Below are 21170 nucleotides of genomic sequence, written 5' to 3'. Positions count from 1 at the left end.
GGTGTGTTATCAACTTTGTTCTCATCCTAAACCCAAAACACAGCACTGTGCCAGCTACTAGGAAGGAAATTAACTCTGTCCCTGCCAAAACCAGGACACATTCTAATGCGATGCTAATATTCTTTAGGGTACATAATGTAATAAAATGGGGAAACACAGGTTAACATAGTAATTTCATAACTTCCATTTAAAATAAAACCAGCACGTGGCTTGTGTTACTGTTAGACTTTTTAATTATAAACCTGCTGTGCCTCCAGATTTTTATGCATTTCCTCATTTATAAGTGCATTTCTTATTGTTGCAAGCTTTTTGTTTATCACTGTAATCCAGCGGTGTCTGGAGGCTAGAGTCCCAATGTATAGCAGGTACCACTCAAGCATCCTGGATCCTGGAAGGTGTGCACAGTTCAGTTGGTTTATTTATATTAATCTAAGCTTTAGGCATCTAATGTAGGTGCCATGGTTCATCATTACGAGATGTTGATTTTCCTATACTGGCAATTTGGAGATTTTAGGCTCCTAAAATTCATCCTCCGATACATGCCTAAGTGGATGTATAATGACAATACACTCCTCTGTATGAACTCACACTTGAGCAAGGGAAATGTTTTGTGGAGTTCTTGTACATCAGCAAAGACAAATTGCAGTTTTAGCAGCTGTAATACCCCTACAAGGCATGGTGATGGATAGACTAGTTCTTGAGCTCCTGCCGTTGAGTGTTGGGACACTGAGAATGGAGGGAATACAGGCATTTTTAAAAGAAGTTTTCATAAGGCTTAGAGTGTGACTTGCAGGAGACCAATAAAGTAGTTTCAGCTTAACATAGTATATTTTAAAAAAAAAATTACATAAAGATATTGCAATCACAGGTGTCAGAACACCACTGTGAATAATATCCATTGACTCACTCATTTTAATAGATACTCTTCTTACTGTTTTTAATTTCAGACCTGCTACAGATTTCTGTCTCTTTCCTCCCAAATGTCCATGCCATCCAGTTGAAGGAACAGATATGCAAAATCACTCCTAAAGTTGAAGTAACAATAATAAAACAGTTTAAATGAATTGCTTTGGTTTTAACAATGTCTCAGATCCTAATTTGCCCTTGGATAAAGCTCTCAGTCTGAGGGAGAGGAGGGGAGTGCTATTTTTATTTCTCCCTGACAGGGAAGCATGCTGGTTAAGCAAAACCCCCTGGACACTAGAGGTTGTATTGCAAAGCTGATTGTTGCTATCTTGCCTCTTTTCAGGTTCCCGCTGTATTCTGTACTTAATAGGACACAGGAAACTGGAGGCACTGTCACTTAAAAATGGTTTTTTTTCAGGGTGTTGCAACTTAATCTGTGTATGTGTTTGACACCTGTGCTGTAAGTTGTTGACTCCCAATTTATCATGTGTTGTAGGATCTGCAGCAAACACAGAAATAACTCTTTGATGCTTACTGCGGTCTCCAAGAGTTTGGGGAATTTGTAACTTCTTTTGGTTGATGTTTGAGGGCTAAATGCATTATCGGTTGCTGTTATCAGTGCCTTTTCTGTGCTCCACAGCCTCTGCAGTCATTGTCCCTCGCAGATTCCAAGCTGAAGACAGAGGTCACCATCATCATTAATGCCTTGGGCAGCAATACTTCTCTTACAAAAGTGGATATTAGTGGAAATGCCATGGGAGATATGGGAGCAAAGATGCTGGCAAAAGCCCTACAGATAAACACCAAGCTCAGGTAAAGGAAACGTATTTGCAGTAAAAGATAGAATGGCTTAATAATACTGAAGTTGTTGGCTTATTCTCAAGCTGTTTCTCTTCAGAGCCCTTCTAGGTACAGCCACTTTATAGTGTCTCCATTTGGAAAGATTCTCATCCTTTTTTCTTAAAAAAAACCAAAACCAAATAAGAAGCAAATTGTCTCTGCAAAAACATTTCCAAAACAGAAACTGCAGAAAATTAGTTTCTAAAGTTAAACAGAAAGACCTCTTGTTGGAACAAGAGAGCTCTAAATTTCCTAGAATCATAGAAAAAAAATTACCTTGTTATATAACCCTGGATGTCATCTAATCCAATGTCCTTCTCAAAGCAGGGCGAACTTTAAAGCTATACAAGGTTGCTCAGGGCCTTGTCCAGGCAGGTTTTGAAGATCTCCTAGTACAGGGATTCCACAGTGCCTCTGGGAACCCTGTTCCAGTGCTTACCCTCTCTCTTCTGTTCTGCTCTCTCTTTTCTATTGGAGACCTTCCCAGCAGAGAAAATTCTGGTACTTGGGTGGGAAACTAAAGTAAATTATTCTTTGTCTTCTGGAGTATCAGTTTGTAGGAGAACTAAGCACGTGGAATTCAGAATGGGTAGCAGCATGGACCGTCCCTCCTTCCCTTCTCCCCTGCCTAAGTGCTGATGGACCTTGGCATCTCTTCTCTGCAGCTTCATTCGCCCAACAACTTCATTGCTTTTTAACACATATCTGGCACTGATGGCTTGAGAGTATCACTTTTTTTCTATCCAGCGTGTGATTAGCAAAGAGTAAAACCTTCAATCAGAATGAATCTGGATGGGGACCTCTAAATACGACACCATCATCAGGAAAGCTAATCCTCACTCCTCCTCTTGTCAGACTGTGCAGATGAACCTTCCTCAGTGTAGTCTGTGTGAAGAGACCACTTTGTGCTTGTCTGCAAGCATTTGTTCCCTGGAGGATAAGAAATTCCCCTGAACAGTCCTGGCTATTTTGTTCAGAAGCAGGGATCCTGGTCTTTGCGTTGCTATGCCCAAACTGAATATTGAAAATTCAAGAAAACACTGGAGAGGTGGCTTAGGTTTATTGAATGTATTAACCTGAAATGACCACAGTACCTGAAGAAATAAAGCCTTGATGGCTTTCAGGATGGCAGACTGAAATGTTCCACAGTACACTAAATGTCACAGTTGATATCATGTCACCACAGTCTGTGGCGTGATTACAAACTGAATAATGCAGTGGTAACTGGCTCTGCTTAAAATGTTATAAAATCACGTCTGGGTAGAAATATAAACACACTTTCCAATGACAAAAATATCCAAGATTTGACCCTAAGCATATCTGATCTTTTCAGAGTGGGTGTAGAATCTCTCTTCCTCTCTTCCTTACCTCCCATCTTTCCATCTAAAAAACAAAGGGGTAATTCTACAACAGCAGAAGGGTGTCAATACCTGTGAAACCCTGCCATCTACCTTTTTTTTTTTTTGCCCTTTAACACCAGAAATCCGTTTGGTTTTGTGCCTTTTTTTAAGAACAGCTACAACTAGTGCTCTTGCACAAGCAAGATTTTTCTGCTTGACTGTCTCTTCTGAATACTAATGAGATCTTTGAACTCAAATTGCCAGGCAGTCTGCTTGAGTGGTCTAAATTGGAGGAGGAGGGGGAAGGCTTGATCACTCTTACCACTATTGTGTATTCAAAAGAGCTGCAATTTATGCACCTAACCTAATGGCTTATACTGACAGCTAGTTATGTTGCATGTGGAATCATAGGAACTGTGTGATGAGTATATTCAACAGGGTTGAATATACAATAGGCTGCAAATTTTGACCACCAATCAGCATGAATTTTTTAAATACCTTTTTCTACAACTCTAACCATATAGCCTATGTAGAACAGAGATTGATCACTTACTGCAATTTTCTTGTTTTTCAGTGTGGGCTTGCAAAGCAGACATTTGAACTTTATTTTTTATGCTATTCCTGGAAAAAGCTGGAATTTTATCTCCAAATCTTTCTATTAACTGTATTTTAGGAAAGTTATGTTTTTATGTTAATGATGGAAAATATAGTACCGAGTCCCCTTTAAAGAAAGGGAAACTGAATTTTGTAGTATTTTTGTCCCTAACTTCTGTCATTTGAAGGTTTTAGCATATAACTAAACACAGGTTTTTAAAACGTCGCCTTCCACTATACAGTTTTGAACATACAGCGCCATGTTACTTCAATATGCAGAGTTTCAATATAGATTTATTAATGATGGAAAATATAGTACCGAGTCCCCTTTAAAGAAAGGGAAACTGAATTTTGTAGTATTTTTGTCCCTAACTTCTGTCATTTGAAGGTTTTAGCATATAACTAAACACAGGTTTTTAAAACGTCGCCTTCCACTATACAGTTTTGAACATACAGCGCCATGTTACTTCAATATGCAGAGTTTCAATATAGATTTATTCGGTAGTTCTTGTTTAACTTTTTTTTTTTCTTCTCCCCCCCCACCTCTCAGAACTGTAATATGGGACAAGAATAACATCACTGCACGCTTCCAGGATTGTTTTTCAGTGTGGGCTTGCAAAGCAGACATTTGAACTTCATTTTTTATGCTATTCCTGGAAAAAGCTGGAATTTTATCTCCAAATCTTTCTATTAACTGTATTTTAGGAAAGTTATGTTTTTATGTTAATGATGGAAAATATAGTACCGAGTCCCCTTTAAAGAAAGGGAAACTGAATTTTGTAGTATTTTTGTCCCTAACTTCTGTCATTTGAAGGTTTTAGCATATAACTAAACACAGGTTTTTAAAACGTCGCCTTCCACTATACAGTTTTGAACATACAGCGCCATGTTACTTCAATATGCAGAGTTTCAATATAGATTTATTCGGTAGTTCTTGTTTAACTTTTTTTTTTCTTTCTTCTCCCCCCCCACCTCTCAGAACTGTAATATGGGACAAGAATAACATCACTGCACAGGGCTTCCAGGACATAGCTGTGGCACTGGAAAAGTAAGTTCTCAAGCAACTGAATGACTGATGAAGAGGCCAAAGACTTAGATCCTGAATGATCTGAGCAGCTGCAGTTCTCACCTCAGTCAATAGGATTTGAAGATGCTGAGTGCTCTCAATTTTAAGCATCAGGGTGCTTAATGTAAAGGAAAATGTATGACTTCACATCCTTCAAAAGGATGGAAAAAGGCTCTGTGGCTCTTTCATCCATACTCTGCTATCAGCATTAAGGCCATTGAGTTCTGCTGTTAGCATTAAAATTCTGAATTTGAGAATATTTTCCCTTTTCTTCATTGTCTTGTGTTGATAGCATGCAGAAATTCTGTTCTAGTCAGTGAATGAAGCTGTATATAATAACAGAAAATTACTGAAGCATGCCTTTGTGGTCTGACTCTTTTTTTCTTTCCCCCAGCAAGTTGAAACTAATAGTGATGATCTCAGGAACTGCAGTTGTTCATCGTAATCGCTGTGGTCTGGGTCATTTTGCTTCCCTGAGCTTACTTACAGTTGCAGCCGTTACCAGTGATAGATGCTAAATGACTTTCATCTCTCTCCGTCTCCATCATATTTCTTTATATGTTACTATTACTTTTCTTAAGAGGGAAAAATTACAGATTTAAATTAAGCAGCAGTTGCAGTTGTTTCACGTCATTAAATCCCTCAGAGAGGAACAAAGGCTCTCTTTAGAAGGTGAAGGTAACGTACAATTGCTAGTTTCTAGACAAGATGTCTTGAAAAACTGTATAACTACTTAGGGGAGCATCTTAACCCTTGGAGGGGTCATGAGGCTAGAGCTTATAAAGTTACTTATTTTATGAAACTGTTGTAGTTTATATACTTGGTTTCAAAATGAAATCAGTTGCACTGATGGGGGAAATTATATAAATGATGTATAATTAAGCAAATCATCTTAGAGTGATTTCATTGATAGCAGTGAATAATAATTTGCAAAGGTTATTTGTCAGCTTGCAGACATTTCTCTTTTAGAGAGCAATAGCATGTACATTTATGAGAAAGTCTGGTAGAAAAGAAAATACACTTATTTTCTGGTTAGCATCAACTTTACTTTTCTGTTCTGAAGTGCTTGGGTAAGTAAATTGAAAGGAGGGGGAAATCCTAAGGCAAAAGCAAATCATCTAAGCAGAAAAAAAAGAAATGCTACAGATCATAGTGCAACATCGCACTTTGTTGAGGCAACATCTCATTTATTTAGCTGGGAAGCTGAGGTCATTTTATGTCTCCTCTGACATTTTAAATTTGTTAAAACCATTGATAATATCACAAACTAAGCCACAAGCAGCAAAGGTTTAAACTTGCAAGAGACAGGCTGTCAATATTGGCTGAAAACAATTAGCCTTTAAACAATCCATCTCAAAGACATATTGAGAACACCCTGCACCATATGTTTCCTAAAAATACATGAAACCGTCAATATTCTGTAGGAAAGAATTGTTGCTCAAAATGGAATGAAATATACTGGAGATGCTTGGGGGTGTGTGTGTTGTGTGTGTTGTTTTGATTTTGTTCTTAAGAAAAATAGTCATATACTAAACCACAAAAAAGAAGAAAGCTAGGCTTTCGTAGTGTGATGAGGAGGCTGAGGAAAATTGGGAGGGATTGTAACAGACTTTAAAACAGGCTGAAGTAATCTGAAGATTGTTTTTTCCCCTCCTCCCAGCTTTTCTTCATCTGTTTAAAGTTGTGTGGAAATGTTGTTCCTGCAAGGGAATTCCAGGAGCTTGGCTGTTGGCAGAGTTGCCCCAAGGGTGTCCCAGCCAGCCGACGTGAGATGCTGAGAGGATCTTCTGTAGAGTCCGGTACAGGTGTCAGTTCAGGAGAGCATTTGAGAACAGTGGGCATCCTGTTCAGCCTGGCCGTTAAACAGGGGTTTGCATCTCAGTAATTTTGATATGAAAGTAAGCATGTGCTCGTGTGCTTTGCGGCCTAGAGCCCATTCTGTTGTAGAACTGTACAGTATTGCCACATAGTCATTTCTAGAAGATTTTCTTTTTTCCTGTATGGACAGACTGAAGAAATAGCGCAGGTTCTAAAATCTGATGGGAAATACTGGGATTTCGTAGAGACATTTGCAGTGACGTGAAGTTCACATACCCAAGCCTGCAAAACAGATGATTTTATTCCTGTTTCTAAAAAAATAGACAGTAAAATCATCGCTCTGCAGCAAAGAGTGTATGTCATGAATGGAGCAGAAGTTACTACAAGGGAAATAACACGTGATGAAATGTAGGGCTGCTGTCAAACATGCTGTATGTAGATGGAGAGACAGGAGGTTTTTGAGACATCCTTTCCAGTCTCTGAGCGCCTCTCTGAAATGTAACATCCTTTAAATATAGGTATTTTGCTGGGAGTATTAATGTGTTATGAAATTACTGGCTTATTGAGTTGGTAGAGAAATGTACTCCGTTACAAGAGACAAGTAGAGTGTTAATAAAAAGAAGAATGGAGGAATATTTTAGACTTCAAAGGAAACAGAGAAAAATTAAGTGTGAAGATAAATGTTGCTCTGATGATCAAAGCTGAAAAGCAAGCTTTAAATTCTTGATTTTTTTGCCCCTAAGAGCTGATTAATTCTTAGATAAAAATAAAGTAACATTCCGATACAATGCTGTCTGTCTCGAAGGAAACCAAGTACAGAGCCTTCCTTAGGGTAGTGGTCTTCTAAAGTTCTGCCTCTGCAACTGTGTGTCCATGAAATCTCCTTGCCTTTCATTTTCCCCCCTTCCTCTGTGTGTGAGGGAGGGATGCGCTAAGCCTTTGACTAAATTGAATTTAGCATATAATTACTAGCATGAGAGCTGGCAATTACAGATTTCAATGAATGTGATGTGTTAAATGTCAAACAGCTGCAGAGATCCTTGGAAATCTACCTTTGTTTCTTTTTAACTAAATAAATACCCCACCTGCCAGGTAGTAGTCAGGCAATCAGCAAGTTCCGTAATTATTATCTGTCTTTGAGCTCGGTATCTTTGACATTTAAAAATTGTCCCCATGCTGGTGGACAGCCAATTATTCGCTGTTTAGTATTACATGAGGACACATAATAGGGCCTGTATAGTAGGCACAGTACTTTTGAGGGATAAGACAACTAGAAAGAAAAGTTAATTTTCCGGCTGTGATACAGTAGGCAGTTGGACACTGTGGAAGGACAGGGACCTTGCTGACTCCACGTGAGTAACTGCCTGCCAGCGACAGCTATATATCGCCATGTTTACATTGGGGAAGAAATGTAAAAGTCTTCCATTATCATTTAAGGTAAAATGTTGGGTAGTATCAATGAGGAATCAGTGTGTTTGGCAGTTCAAGAGACTGCTGTCCTTCAGAGAGTGGTGTTTAGTGTGGCTAAGCAACTGGTGGGAGAGGAGGTGAAAGAACCTTGGAGTTTCACAGTAGTTAAGGTGTCTGCTGTTGGAGTTAGTGCATTTAGTGAGGTATGGGTCCATTGAGGTCAATGGAGTTGACTCAATTGAAATTGTCAACTTTAAAGTGCTCAAAAATAGACAGTTCCAACCATATTTATGTAGCTCTGGATGGAATAGTAACAGACGGTTAGTGGGACGTTTGCAGACAGCCGAAGGAGGAGGAAGAGATGTTTGCAGGAAATTAAGGCTAATTGAAAATAGGAAGACTAATTTCCTTTCCAGGTTTTAAGAACTTCCTGCTCTTTTTGTTTCCATTTATTCAAATCTGAAGGTGTGTGGACATACCACTGCATGTAGCGTTTTAGGTTTAACTGTGTCATGCTAGCCGATTTATGTTCTTGGAGTTTAAATACAATTTTGACTCAAGACCAAAACCCTATCTTTATTCTCATATTGCAGCAGATGGACAAAGCTACGGAAATATTTTGCAAACAAATAAGTAAAATGCAGGGAGCAATTGTTTGCATAAAGCAATGTGGAGATGCTATGCTTGTTTTGTCAGCTTTTATTAAAAATTCAGCAAGTGTCTTCAAATTGTTGTAAACACAAGTTATTAAATAGTAAATTTTCAAAACTCAGTCTCTTAGTCTCTATCTATCTGTTGCTGAATATTTCCATTTAGACTTAGATCTGATAGAATTGCCAGCAGGCACTGACACTCCCTGTTCTGTTTTGATATAGGAAAAAGTAATCCAACCTTGTGCGCAAAGGTACAGGGGACAGCTAGGCCTTTAATTGACAGCCACTGGGCATTGGCCACTTAACTGCATGAGATTTTGCTTTTCAAAATCTCCACCTCTATCTAGTGGCAAAGAAGAATTAGCAGCAAAAAGGAGCATGCATGCCTCCAGTTAGTCCACTTACAAATGTGAAAAATACATTCTTAGTACCTTCCACGGACAAGCTAGCTGCATCTTATTTCTCCCTTCTAGTTTATTCTTCATAAAGAGATACAGTAATTAGGTTAACTCTTACTATTATAAAATATTTTCTTTTATTTTTCTTTAGGAATTACACTTTGAGATTCATGCCTATTCCGATGAATGATGCTTCCCAAGCACTCAAAACAAACCCTGAGAAAACAGAAGAGGCACTGCAAAAGGTATTGCGTATACCACCAATGTACAGAAATAAAACCACTAAAATAAAATAATAATTTTAACTGGCTGTGATTTCATGCTTGGCTGAGTAAGAATTCTAGGCTAGATTCATTGATTGTTTGATTTGCATGGACATAATATGCGGTAATCAAGTGCTGCAAGAGCATGTAAGGCGCTTTATTCCAAAGAATGGTTGGAGTGAAGGGTGATGGAATGCAATGGTCATAACTAAATAAGTGCAAGCTAGACGCTGTATTATTACTGTATGCATAACTATGGAAGGGAGAGTTAGAAACCGGCATGTTTGTTACATATGTGCTTGTGCATAGAATTATTGGTACGTGTTTTTTATTTTGGCGTAAAAAGTGCAGTCGGCACTGTACAAGACAAAGGATGCTCTTTAATTTGGGGGAGGACAGAAACATTTACTGCCTGTGTTTTATATTGTACATATAAAATTCACAGACTGTTGCCCTAAATAAACAACTGCACCAACATGTTCTTTTGGATGAAGAGGTGTTGACAGTATCTGTAGCTGTTCCACTTGCATGACTTATAAAACTCCCAGCTGAGTTTTAATATAGAAAATCTTATGAGCTCCAAATGAGCCTCCTGCTCTATCAGAAAGCATACAGTTCACATCTCTTTAATGAGTAGTTTTCCTTCAGCCAGGGTAAGGTCATAAAAACCTTATAAATAGTTCTTACAGATAACTGGGATTAAAAAGGAAATGTCTATGATTCTTATTAGTAAAGAATTTTTCAGTAAATGATTCTCGCAGGGAAAAGTGTTGGTAGTTAGTGCCTTTTCCTTTGATGCATGAAAAAGATCTAAACTCTGCTTTAAAAAGATCTGAATCATGGGGGATGGACATATTTCTTAACATCTCGTTTAATATAATTGTAGATAGAATGATAGATGCATCTCTGAAAAAAATACCGTGAATCTTCTGGCCATGGGGATTTAAATTCTATGTGTTAATTAGGCATTATGTATAAAGAGCATTTTCTTTTATTCACCTCAAAGTTGCTAAAACTGTTTGGCCCTGAGTTTGTGGCTCAGGCTTTCTTTACACAACATGAGGAAGTTCTCTCCAAAAAAAGGTAACAGCCTCTGGAGCAGTGCTGTGAACGCAGCTAATTCCATACACGCAGGAACGCCTGCCCGCATGGACTGAGCTGTCATGCCTGGTGCAGGGACACCTGAACTGACTGATGTCTCAGGAGGGTCCGTAAGCTTCAGCACACCACAGCTTGAGTACAATGAGAGTGCTTCTGGCCCTGGTCCAGCACCGAACGGACATAGTAGCTAACCTCCCGAGCTCTGGTATCTTTGCAGCACGCTTTACTTACAGCGTGGGCAAACTGGATGAACCCTGCGTTACTGTGGGGCATGGTCAGACTGTTCCAGTCCTTGTTGCTGATGCAGGTTTAGAGGTGACCATCAGTCCCTATTAGTCTCTGCCTCACAACCTGCTGGTCACTCCACCCATCCTTTCCCCCTCCCTTCCTTTCAGACCAGATCCATCACCTTAGATGAACCTTAAACAGTTTACTAGTAGGGTTTTTTGACTTGACTAAGTTTGATAGAGACAGGTTAGGGGATTACTCTATGTGCCATTAAGCTGGCTGATGGGTAGGTGTTTACTGCTGGTGACAGTTGTGGTGGGCTGTGACCAGCAGCTGTGGGTAGGAATCGCTTGTCTTTGAAGAGCACTTATGTACTGCTTAGCCTTAAGTAACTTTTGAACTGAGGCTCCTGTATCAGTTAGGCACTTTTAGATATTTTATCTTCTCTTCAGACCATACTGCTATTTAAATCTGTGTCTTTGCAGCGGGCCAAATGCATCTAAAAGAAACGAATCGACTATCTTGTGTCATCATGGTCTCTACAACAACACTTTATCGATAGAGTCCCTTCAAATATTTCTCAAACCTGGATCTACTCCTTTGTCAGCGTAACTTACTAAATTGTTCAAAATAGAAGACTAATTCAGAAAACACTAGCAAAAGCACAGTGTTTAATGATGTTTCACTAGTCTGTGAGTGAATGAATATTTGCCAATGTGATTATTAAGCATTGAGACATACAGAATAAGGTTTGCAGATAGCAAACAAATACTTAGGCAGTTTTTCCTGTCAGTCCCCATTTCTGATATGGCAGCAAAACTGAAAGCAAATTACAATATGTGGAGAGTCAAATCAGTTTCCTAATCTGGCTTTGTTTTTTAGATAGAAAACTATTTGCTTCGTAATCACGAGACCAGAAAGTACCTACAGGAGCAAGCATACCGGCTGCAGCAAGGCATTGTCACTAGTACCACTCAGCAGGTGAGAACTTGTTCCTTACTGGTGCTTCTCGATGTCTAAAACCTGCCTGGGGACAGAGTTCTCTCATTCTGTCAGAGTAGCTTAAAGCAAGATGTGCCTCATGGGTGGTACTTTGTTTCCCAAGAAATAATAATTATCAGTGATAATATTTTTGGAAGGAAAAAAAGCTTTTGTGAGAGGGAGGTCATATGTCCTGTGTAGAGAAAGACCTGAGCTATTTCTGAGTGAACTACTGTTGGAACCAGGAACAGTTTAGTTCATTCATGCTCAGGAGTCTGACTTTTCAACAGGCTCTCATCAGTGTGACAAGCATCATCATAAGGCCATGCCAGCTCTGGTGTCTGAGTCACTTCCAGTCTCTCTGCCTAGCACTGAGCAATCATGTAAACATGCCTTTAGGTACCACCAGAGCAAACAGCCTTAGAGAGTAAGTCATCATCTACCTTACAATTCAGAACTGTGGGTATCATGGGAAGCTTTACTTAGAGGGAGGGAGCAAAGGAAGTAGAAGTCTTCCGTGCTTTTTATAGTCTGGACAGCTGAAAAGGCTTCCTAACACAGCCCAAAATACTGCTTGAAGCTGGAAAGCTTTTGTGATTTGTCAACCACTACCAGGTTTCCTAAATGCCACGTGTTGTTCTGTTTTGTTTTATTTTGTTTTTTCCTTTCTCTTGAGAGGACTGCAAGCATTTTCTGTGGTAGCTTACCATTCTCTCTGTTCTAGTGCATTTCTTGCCAGTACCCCTCAGGGCTGTTTTCAGCTCCAGTACACCACTGAAGCAAGGTGGTGTAAGCAGAATAAAACTTGTCATGGCCTTCATTTTAAATTTACCTCCATGTTTGTTTGCATCTGGTGTGTTCCCATGCAAGTGGGAGACTCCTGCAAACAGGAAAGGAATATCTGTTTTGCTCTTCAGCTGAGTCAATGAAATTTTTCTCTCTTCTCTGCAATTTTTTTTTGGTGAATTTTAATTCAAAGTGGCCTTTTTCTACCTGTGTTATTAAAATTTAATGGGACAGAGTTTTATTACTAGAACCTGAAATTATACTCTAACCTCTCGACAGAGAAAATGGTACGTGGAGATGTACTGCCACTAAAAACTGCAAGAGTGGCATCACTTTATTTTATTTTAGTAATTTATCTGTTCCAGTGCCACCTTTTTTTTCCCAAGCTAATAATATCCATATGAATTAGAGTTTAGATCTTTTTATAGCTTGGTGGTTTTAGTTGTGTTTTTCTCCAACAACCACAGACACATAAGGTTTCAGTAAATGTAATTTATTTTTATTTTGAAAGTAGAGTAAAATTACTCATTTCTATATTAAATTGTGTACAATAAGGATGGATTTTAAAACAGTTTTAAAAGAGAGCTGGAAAAGATTCTCTAGTTAGTATGGTGGAATTGCATTATTATTCCCAGAGTGTATTTTAATTTTTTTTAGACCAGATGTCCCAATGAGACTTTCCACTGTCTAATAATTAATTAGCTTTTTGTACTTACACAAAAAAAACACCCAAAACCCTTTGAAGAGGAAGAGTCGTGGAGCAGAAAAGGAGCATGCTGTGAAATTATTTCAGTTCTCGTTGCTAATGATATAAGATGCTAGAACTCTAGACTTTATATGATGATGACACGTGCCCTCAGATGTTGCTTCAAAATGTCAAATAGCCAGTTCTAACAAATGCTATGTGGGCTGATAAAGACTTTTAACTATTATATCTCCCTGCCCCGTATATCTTAATCAAAACTGACTGTATGTCAGGCATTCTTACTGGTTTGTCTTGTAAGGATACAGATATACCACCTGCCCTGTATTTGCAGCATGTTGAATGAATTGTGTTGCAGATACAGATTAAGTTCAATTTATCCCACTGTGAAAGGTCTGATGGAAACTTCTGCTTTGGTAGTTATAGTTCCCTTGCAACTAGGAATATTTACATTTTGAAAGAATACCCCAGAAACCTGCGCAATTGCATTTTGCTTAGACAGGAGAAATCTCTGTTGGTGTTTGTTGAGTGGATAGTGACAGAGCTTTCTTTTACTGTCTGAACTTAACAATTCAGGGACCTTCGGAGCTGAGTGTTAGACATATCAACAACATTTGCAGCATTAAACTTGCTCAAAAAAACAGAACAACACTTGAACTGGATAACTTGTTGGTTATTTGCGGTTATCCTGGAGGTAACTGAGGGGGGGGAATATTCCAAAGCATTTTTTTTTTCATGGTAAAGTTTTATTTATTTTTCCAATGTTTAGGTGTCTTTATGAGATACAATGCTTTCCTTCAGTAGCACTGATATACCTCCAAGCTCTGATCGTGCATTTCCAGATTGTTACCATGTCACTACAAATCTCATCATGCTACACTATTGATTTGCTACCTGGATTGAATTCAGTTTGCGTTTGACCAACATTCTGATGTTTTATCTTTTCTATTTCTTTTGTTCAAGTAGATGATTGACAGAATATGTGTAAAAGTGCAAGATCATCTCAACTCTTTAAGAAACTGCGGTGTGGATGCTGTACAGGAAGATGTCAAATCTGCAGAACGGCTTATGCGGGATGCTAAGAACTCCAAAACAGTAAGCCTTTCCCAGCATACTGGTAATACTGAGAGCAGTTCAGTGTGTGCTTGCAGCTTTTCTCTTTTGGGGGAGTTAAAATAACAATGTGTCACAAAAGAGTATTTTCTTCAGATGATCAGCTGTAGGTAGTATTTAAAGTGACAAAATAATTCTAATTTATAAAGACTTTGATTTAGCAGAGAGATTTCCTCCTATTTGTCCGGATTTGAAGACAGGTAGTTGATGAGCCTACTTTCTGAAGATACTCTTTCTGTCTTACAGCTCTTACCAAATCTGTATCACCTCAGTGGATCTTCTTGGGCAGGAGTGAATGGTTCACTCTCCAATCCAATCCAAGAGACACTTGAATCCATGGCTGGAGAAGTCACAAGGGTTGTGGATGAGCAACTTAAGGTCTGTGGATAGATTTGTTACCATCTCTCACATGCAGAAATAACTAAATCTGAGATCTTCTGTTGCTAAATGCAAATGTGCCACACTTTTGTTTTGTTTGTTGTTTTGGGTTTGTTTTTTTTTTTACTTCTCAGTATATTTGTACGTAAGCTATCTTTTCATTATTAGTTTCTTATAATTTTGTGCCTTATTATCCGGACACTTGCTTGGTTGGAATGAAAAAAATCGCTTTAGTGTTTGCAGTGGGCAGAAGGAGCGTATACTGTTTATTATCATCTTATTTTACCTTCTGGAAGGGGAAGACTTATCAATTGCTCCTTAGGCCCTTAATAAAGACATCTCTCAAGCACCCTAAAAAGTCTCATGCCCTGGAGAAAAGTACTCGCTAGTTCAGGTATCCCACTGGAGTGAAAGCTGCTTTTCTGTAGACTCCATTGCAGAATTTTTTTCTCAGTGACCACTTTTGAACCTGGTGCGGAATTTCCACTTTAACTGTTTGGTTTTGATAACATGTATGTATTGAGAGTGCCCCAAGTACAGGCAGCTTTACAGGAAATCTTTTCACAAGTTGCCTGTCAAACCTCAGTTCTTGAAATAGACGTTATTGATCTGTAAATATTCTCACCTGTGTGTTCAGCCAGCTCTTGCTCAGAAACTTCTACCTTCAATTATGTTAGATCTTACTGTATAATAAGCAAGAAAGAGTCATCCATACAGTATGTGCAAAGGTATCAGTCCAGAAAGAAGTCAAGGTGGGGAAACTTTAGCAACTGTTGGGATCTGTATGGAAGCTGATGAATTGAAGGATATGGTTCTGAGGCAATTCAGATCAACTTAAGTTTATGACTAAGCTACCTTGCCTGTGTTTTGCTGCATTTAAACTTATCAAAGAATCTGAAAGTGAAGGTTGAACTTTCAGTTGAAACAACATGAAAATGCTTCAGTCAATGGGAATATAATGAAGAATAATAATACCACATTACTAATTACTTTTTCGAAATTAAAAAGTTAATGAGGAGGAAAATGGTGCTGAATTTTTAGTATTTTCCTCCCTTTCCCCATTATATGAAATAAGGTGAAGATTCTTTATCACTTTTTGTTTCTGCAGACATGGAAGTGATTTATTCACAGGATTCTTCCCAGTGGAGCTTCTAGGCTATTATTGGGACAGGAATAGTCAGGTCAGCCCTTCGTGCAGGGCTCATGCACTTAAAATAAGTCCTGTACATTTTGGAGAGTCTTACAGAAGGGGGGGAAAAAAGCTTCTTCAGCATTTGGAATGTTATTTGTAATTCCTGGCATAAGATTGAGTTAATGGGTCTTCCGTTTATGCTTTTACACATTTACAGCAAAAGGCATTTTAGCTCAACCATTCTAACTTTTACATTTACTTTTGATTTGTGTGGCATTAAAGTTTAAGTGCCTTACAAGAAACTATAAAGTAACACTCATTTTTATTAATTTTACACTCAAGGCTGAAAGGTTTTCCTTTAAGTTCTATGGAGTTGTACTTTGCATGGAGGAGAAAATGTTGAACATAGATTAGGATTTTTTTTCCCAGTCATTTAGGTCAATTCAAAACGTCATATGCAGTTTATTATTTGTGAAGATAGATAAGGGAGCTCACATAAGTACAGTTCTTTTTGTAATTCTTGGGGGAAAAACATCCTATGTGCTGTAACTGGAGTTTTTATTTTTAGCTTCCATAGCAACGAGAGACTGATTCTAGAAAGAAGTGTTTGGAAATTGGGTAAAGTGAATGAATGCTCTTCAGGCAAATAAGAGATTTTTTAATTTTTTTTAACTTTGGAAGAAGGGAAGGGGGGGAAAGGAAGAAGTTAGAATAAGGAAAAGGAACATCTTGGAGTGAGTTGAGTTGGCCAAAGGAGAAATTATAGCAAGGCCCTTGCATTTCTCTTCTGCTGGTGTCACTGTGGACACACAGAACCCAGAGATGCTTTATTCGGTCAGCAAAGGCCCAAGGGAGAATCATAGGCAAGACAAACGGTGCTTAGGCAAGAGAAGATTGTTTTGTAAGGACAGGAGTGCGCAAACTATTCCTCCTAAATTCCATCCTAGTGCAAAGGATTTGTTGGCTCCATCACCTGTTCCATTTTTTCTTTAGATATCATCATCCTCCAGTCCTTTTACTCACTGTATCTTTCTCCTGAATGTTAAGAGTCATTAATTGTGGGCAGGACTTAGTTCTCTTCTTTTTGCACACCTGCTGACTGGCACTTGTGGTCTTGTGACTGAAATGTTTGCCCCTCCACGGTCAATATTGGTAGCTGTGAGTTTCCATCACTGAAAGGTTTTGGGATGGAAGTAGGTGGCAGGGAAAGGTTTCTGTAGATACGATAATAGTCATGTGAAGTCAGCAGTTGAAATTATGTTCAGTTATGCACAATTATGTTCAGTTGTGCACTTAAAGAAGACATCCAAAGTCTATTTAACTTTTAAGTTGCACAATCTCTGAGTATTTTAAGTAAAAATTAATTTTGAAATTTTAAGGTAAGGTCTTTAGTCTTTCCTCCTACTTCCCACTGACACCTTCACACAGCATTTCTTCACATGATCCATTTTGAAAGACCATGCTTAGACTGCAATTGTAATTCAACATAGCAAGTCTTTATAACTTTTATGATTGTCATCAGTTGGTAACTTAGGAGGCTGAGTGTGATTTTTCAAGGTAGACTACACAGTTGCACCAGTGAATAAATGCCATGGGAAAAAAATGGATGTGTCAGACATTCTCATTAGTAGTTTACCTGGCTCAGTGGTCTCTACTATTGAAGTTCTTCATCCTCCCTGTGGATATGGCCACAGGGGCTTGAAAGGCTCTTCGTTAGTGTTATGGCCCCAGAATCTGCTTGGGGATTGAAGGAGGGAGTGCGGGAGGAGTTCTTAAAGTGCAGAGAGCTTGGGAACCCAGCAACAAGCTCCATATTAGCTATAATGGCAGTTGTCCCTTATACCTGTAAATCAAATGTTGTAAAGATCAGACTTCCCTGTACGCTGTGGCTGCTTCATGCTGCTGTGTTGTTCGTGAATCTACACTTAAAAATCAGTCAATTAAAAGCTACAGACTGAAGATGCTGCTTTGAATCGTTAAAATTATTATGCAGTAATAGTGGTTTTGTTTCTTACTCAGTACCTACATATGAAAATTGCCAGTTATGGTAGGGCTGTGCAAAGAGAAAAAAACTCCGATAAGGTGGAGTTCAGCCTGAGGTCACTTACCTATGGAGTGAGAATGAGAAGAAAAAGGAAATTGGTAGAGTTTTCAAGGGCTACAGTTCATTATTTTTGTACAATTTAGAAGCACCTAGGTTAGAGCTAGGCTTACCTAGTATACCATTCCAATGAAACTATGATTTTGTTTCTTTTTTTATTTGTAAGTACCTTTTTCTGTTTGGTTATCAACCTTCAGTCTTACTGGAGACGACTTGGCCCATTTGAGTAAATTGGGCTTTGTCCTGTTCCTCTCTTCTTTCCACCTTCCTTTGGATTTTAAAAAACTGCTCAAAAGCTGCACACGACATGGCATATGTTGAAAAATCTGACATCTTCTAATAATTGCTGCTTGTCTCACTTGCTTAGAGGATTCAAAGTTGAGGGGAATGGGTCTTGCATGTACACTGAAGCATGAACCAGGGACGGTGTCTTTATTCTCCCTGCCACTTTGGAAGCACTGTAGCCCAAGGAGACCCCGTGGTCACTGGAGTGCAGGAGCGTGACAGCTTCAGCGTGCAGAGGGACCAGCTGCCGGAGAGAACCATCTCCTCACTGATCTTTTCTAAGTAGCACTTCATGCTGGGAATGGATGTAGACACTTTGTTTTCAAATCCCATGTTGATGAGCCTTGACCTGTTGCAATCTCTGAAACAAGTTATTTAATGGGAAACTAATTGATGGTTGAACAGCCTTCCGAAGATACCTAAAATAGATTTCCTGAGTTGCTGGGACTGGAGATGGAGTAAGGTGGATATAGGACATAATTTGAACACACAACAATGTCCAGTCTTGTCAGAAAATACTGCTTTGTGTTTATAAATAAATCTGTTTTACTGTACATAGGGTACATATCAGCATGTAGATAAAACAGTATGAATTTACAATTTAGTTTACCAGATGACCAGTTGATTGTTTTATACCTTCTGTGGTCCTACCTAACCTTTTTGGATACAAAAATTGAAAGCAATTAGAGGAAAGCTGTTTCAGTGGTATAGGGCACTAGTAGTGTTTCTATGTCTTATCCTGATCCCTATGTGTGTATATTAAGAGATTTCCTGCACTTTTCATGACACAAGTTCATACATGGATGATTATGTGAGGGACTGTGAGCCCTCACCTGTGCCTGTAGTGAGAGCTCTTTAGCCTTCTAGTCAGAGCTGGGGTTTGGAAAAGAAACCAGTAGGTGATAAAACAGGATTTAAACCAGAATTACCTTTTCTCACAGGCACAGATAGGAGATAAATCTAATGCAGTTGAAAGGGGCTTCATAACATAACTTCATAGCATTGAGGTATATATGAAAGATTTTTCTAAGAGAAAGTCTAAGAGGGAAGAAGTTGACTTTATACCATCAGCAGGGGAGACCTTATTTTAAGAAAAAGGAAGTTGAGGGGATTGGGGGGTTACACAGTCCTGTTTCTGGAGTGTGTATGGCTTTCTTCTGTCCTGGTTTGGGGTTTTGATCAGTCATTAAAAAAGAATAAAAATTGTTGACTGCACCTAAGGTTCACTGTGGACTTCCATGTATATAAATGAGATCCATATAGTAAAGGTTTGAATGCCCACTGCAAATCATACTTGTAGCTACTTCTTAATATTTAGCTAGTATATTCCAGCCCTGTACAGCATGCCAAGTTCTCATGAGTCTCCTTTCTTCATATACTGATGCCTCTTACAAATTGGCAGGTGTGGAGCATTGATGAAAATTGCTGATTCAGGGCACAGTTTAGAGCGAAGGCAGCTGCAGCAGAGCATCTATTGCTTCTGCAGCATGCAGAGGCAGCAGTGGTGGGTGCCCAAGGGAAGCTAATTTATTGTTCTGACAGTTAAACACACAGATGTAAATGTTTCATATTTGAAAAGGCAAACAAGTACAGTTGTGGGTCATTTTCAAAACAAGTATGTTGTTCCTCCTTAGCTTTATTTTGTAAAATGCCTTTTATATTGCAGCCGGATTGCAAAATGGGTTGGAAATTAGGAAGAAAAATTGTAAAAATCACAAGTCTAAAAGTGTCATAGTGCTATGCACCAGGATAATGCTGTGATCTTTCAGCTAATGAAGATCTCAATACCTGATGTTAGCTTTTGCTTACTGTGCTGCAGACACTCCTTGAGTCTATGGTGGATGCAGCGGAAAACCTTTGCCCAAATGTAATGAAGAAAACTCGCATCCGTGAAGATCTGATTGAGGCTAGCACTGAGAAGATTTCCATCCCACGCACTTTTGTGAAAAATGTCCTCTTGGAGCAATCTGGAATTGATATCCTCAATAAAATTAGGTACTTTAAAAGACTCATCTAACAAAATTGGTTATAGAATTTGGATTTTGGGTTGCATGTACGTGTGTTTAGGTAGCAGAAGATTTTTTGAATGCTTTTGTGACTCACAAGAAACTATATTAAGGCATTCAAAGAGCAGGAAATTATCCTACAGGTCTGGTGAACTTAGTTCAGGAGATTCAAATATTTGGAATCTACAGGGATGTTAACTTGATCATTAATGCATGTGCTTCTGTTTTATTTAGTAAGAGTTTTGGTTTATGGTACACAAATAACATTTTTATGACTGATACTTTTTTTTTTAAACCTATTTATGTTCTTAGGTAACACTGAATTACTGTAATAGAAGGAAATTGCACTTATTTGCTTTGAGTGTTAACAGTGCTTTGTCTGTTGCTGCATTTGGTCTTGTCCTGTAGCTGTAGCGATCACTTTAAAACTTTTTGTTTGTGTGGGAGTTGTGCAAAGCAGACAGACATACTTAAAAATGGAAACTTGGATATTCAAACCACAAACCTGGAGCAGAAACAGTTACCCTAAACAACTCTTAGTTCTCCCTTTAAAAAAAAAGGGGGGGGAAGAGGCTTTTACCTGAGCTTTTACTGCATCTTTTTTTTCATATTAAATATATACCAGAGAATATATTTATGCAGTATAACGTGGTTGACCTGTACTTAAACCTTTGCAGTTGCCATCATTTGGCTAAGGAATCCTTTCCACTTGATGGAAAAGCATGTCATTTTGCATTGTGATGATAATATCTTTGCAGAAGAAGAAAACAGTAAGACTTAGAAATGAGTTTTGCAGAGTGCAGCAAAATTGGCAGGAAAAGGTGTTAAAGACTTTAACTATGCCTTCAGAGTGTTTAAAATGGTTCAGGGAATGAGTTTTCTTCACTTCAGTCCTATTAAACAAATCTTGACCCTGAGACAATAATAGTGCCCCTTCCCCCTTCCACCTGTAGAAGCTGCAGCTGTCAGTGGGGTGAGGGTGCCACACTGTCACCCTTCCTGCCTTGTATTATTAGAAATTAATAGGTAGGTAACTGAGGGAAATTCCTGCACTCTCATTCTCTTCTA

At 38.7% G+C, this 21170-nt stretch overlaps 1 protein-coding gene across 1 annotated transcript in view; it reads left to right on the top strand.

The window, feature by feature from the left end:
* CARMIL1 (capping protein regulator and myosin 1 linker 1) overlaps nucleotides 1–21170 on the top strand; it is a 197358-nt gene that overhangs the window by 124727 nt on the left and 51461 nt on the right. Inside the window, exons 22-28 of the mRNA XM_009276689.2 lie at nucleotides 1547–1719; nucleotides 4660–4728; nucleotides 9177–9270; nucleotides 11500–11598; nucleotides 14054–14182; nucleotides 14447–14578; nucleotides 19916–20091. Of these exons, the coding sequence (XP_009274964.1) occupies nucleotides 1547–1719; nucleotides 4660–4728; nucleotides 9177–9270; nucleotides 11500–11598; nucleotides 14054–14182; nucleotides 14447–14578; nucleotides 19916–20091 (872 nt within the window). The remainder of the gene's footprint in view (nucleotides 1–1546; nucleotides 1720–4659; nucleotides 4729–9176; nucleotides 9271–11499; nucleotides 11599–14053; nucleotides 14183–14446; nucleotides 14579–19915; nucleotides 20092–21170) is intronic.

This window comes from Aptenodytes forsteri, unplaced genomic scaffold (genome assembly GCF_000699145.1).
Source record: "Aptenodytes forsteri isolate BGI_AS27 unplaced genomic scaffold, ASM69914v1 Scaffold97, whole genome shotgun sequence".
NCBI classification, from domain to species: Eukaryota; Metazoa; Chordata; class Aves; order Sphenisciformes; family Spheniscidae; genus Aptenodytes; species Aptenodytes forsteri.
This window is presented reverse-complemented; position numbering and strand designations above follow the sequence as displayed.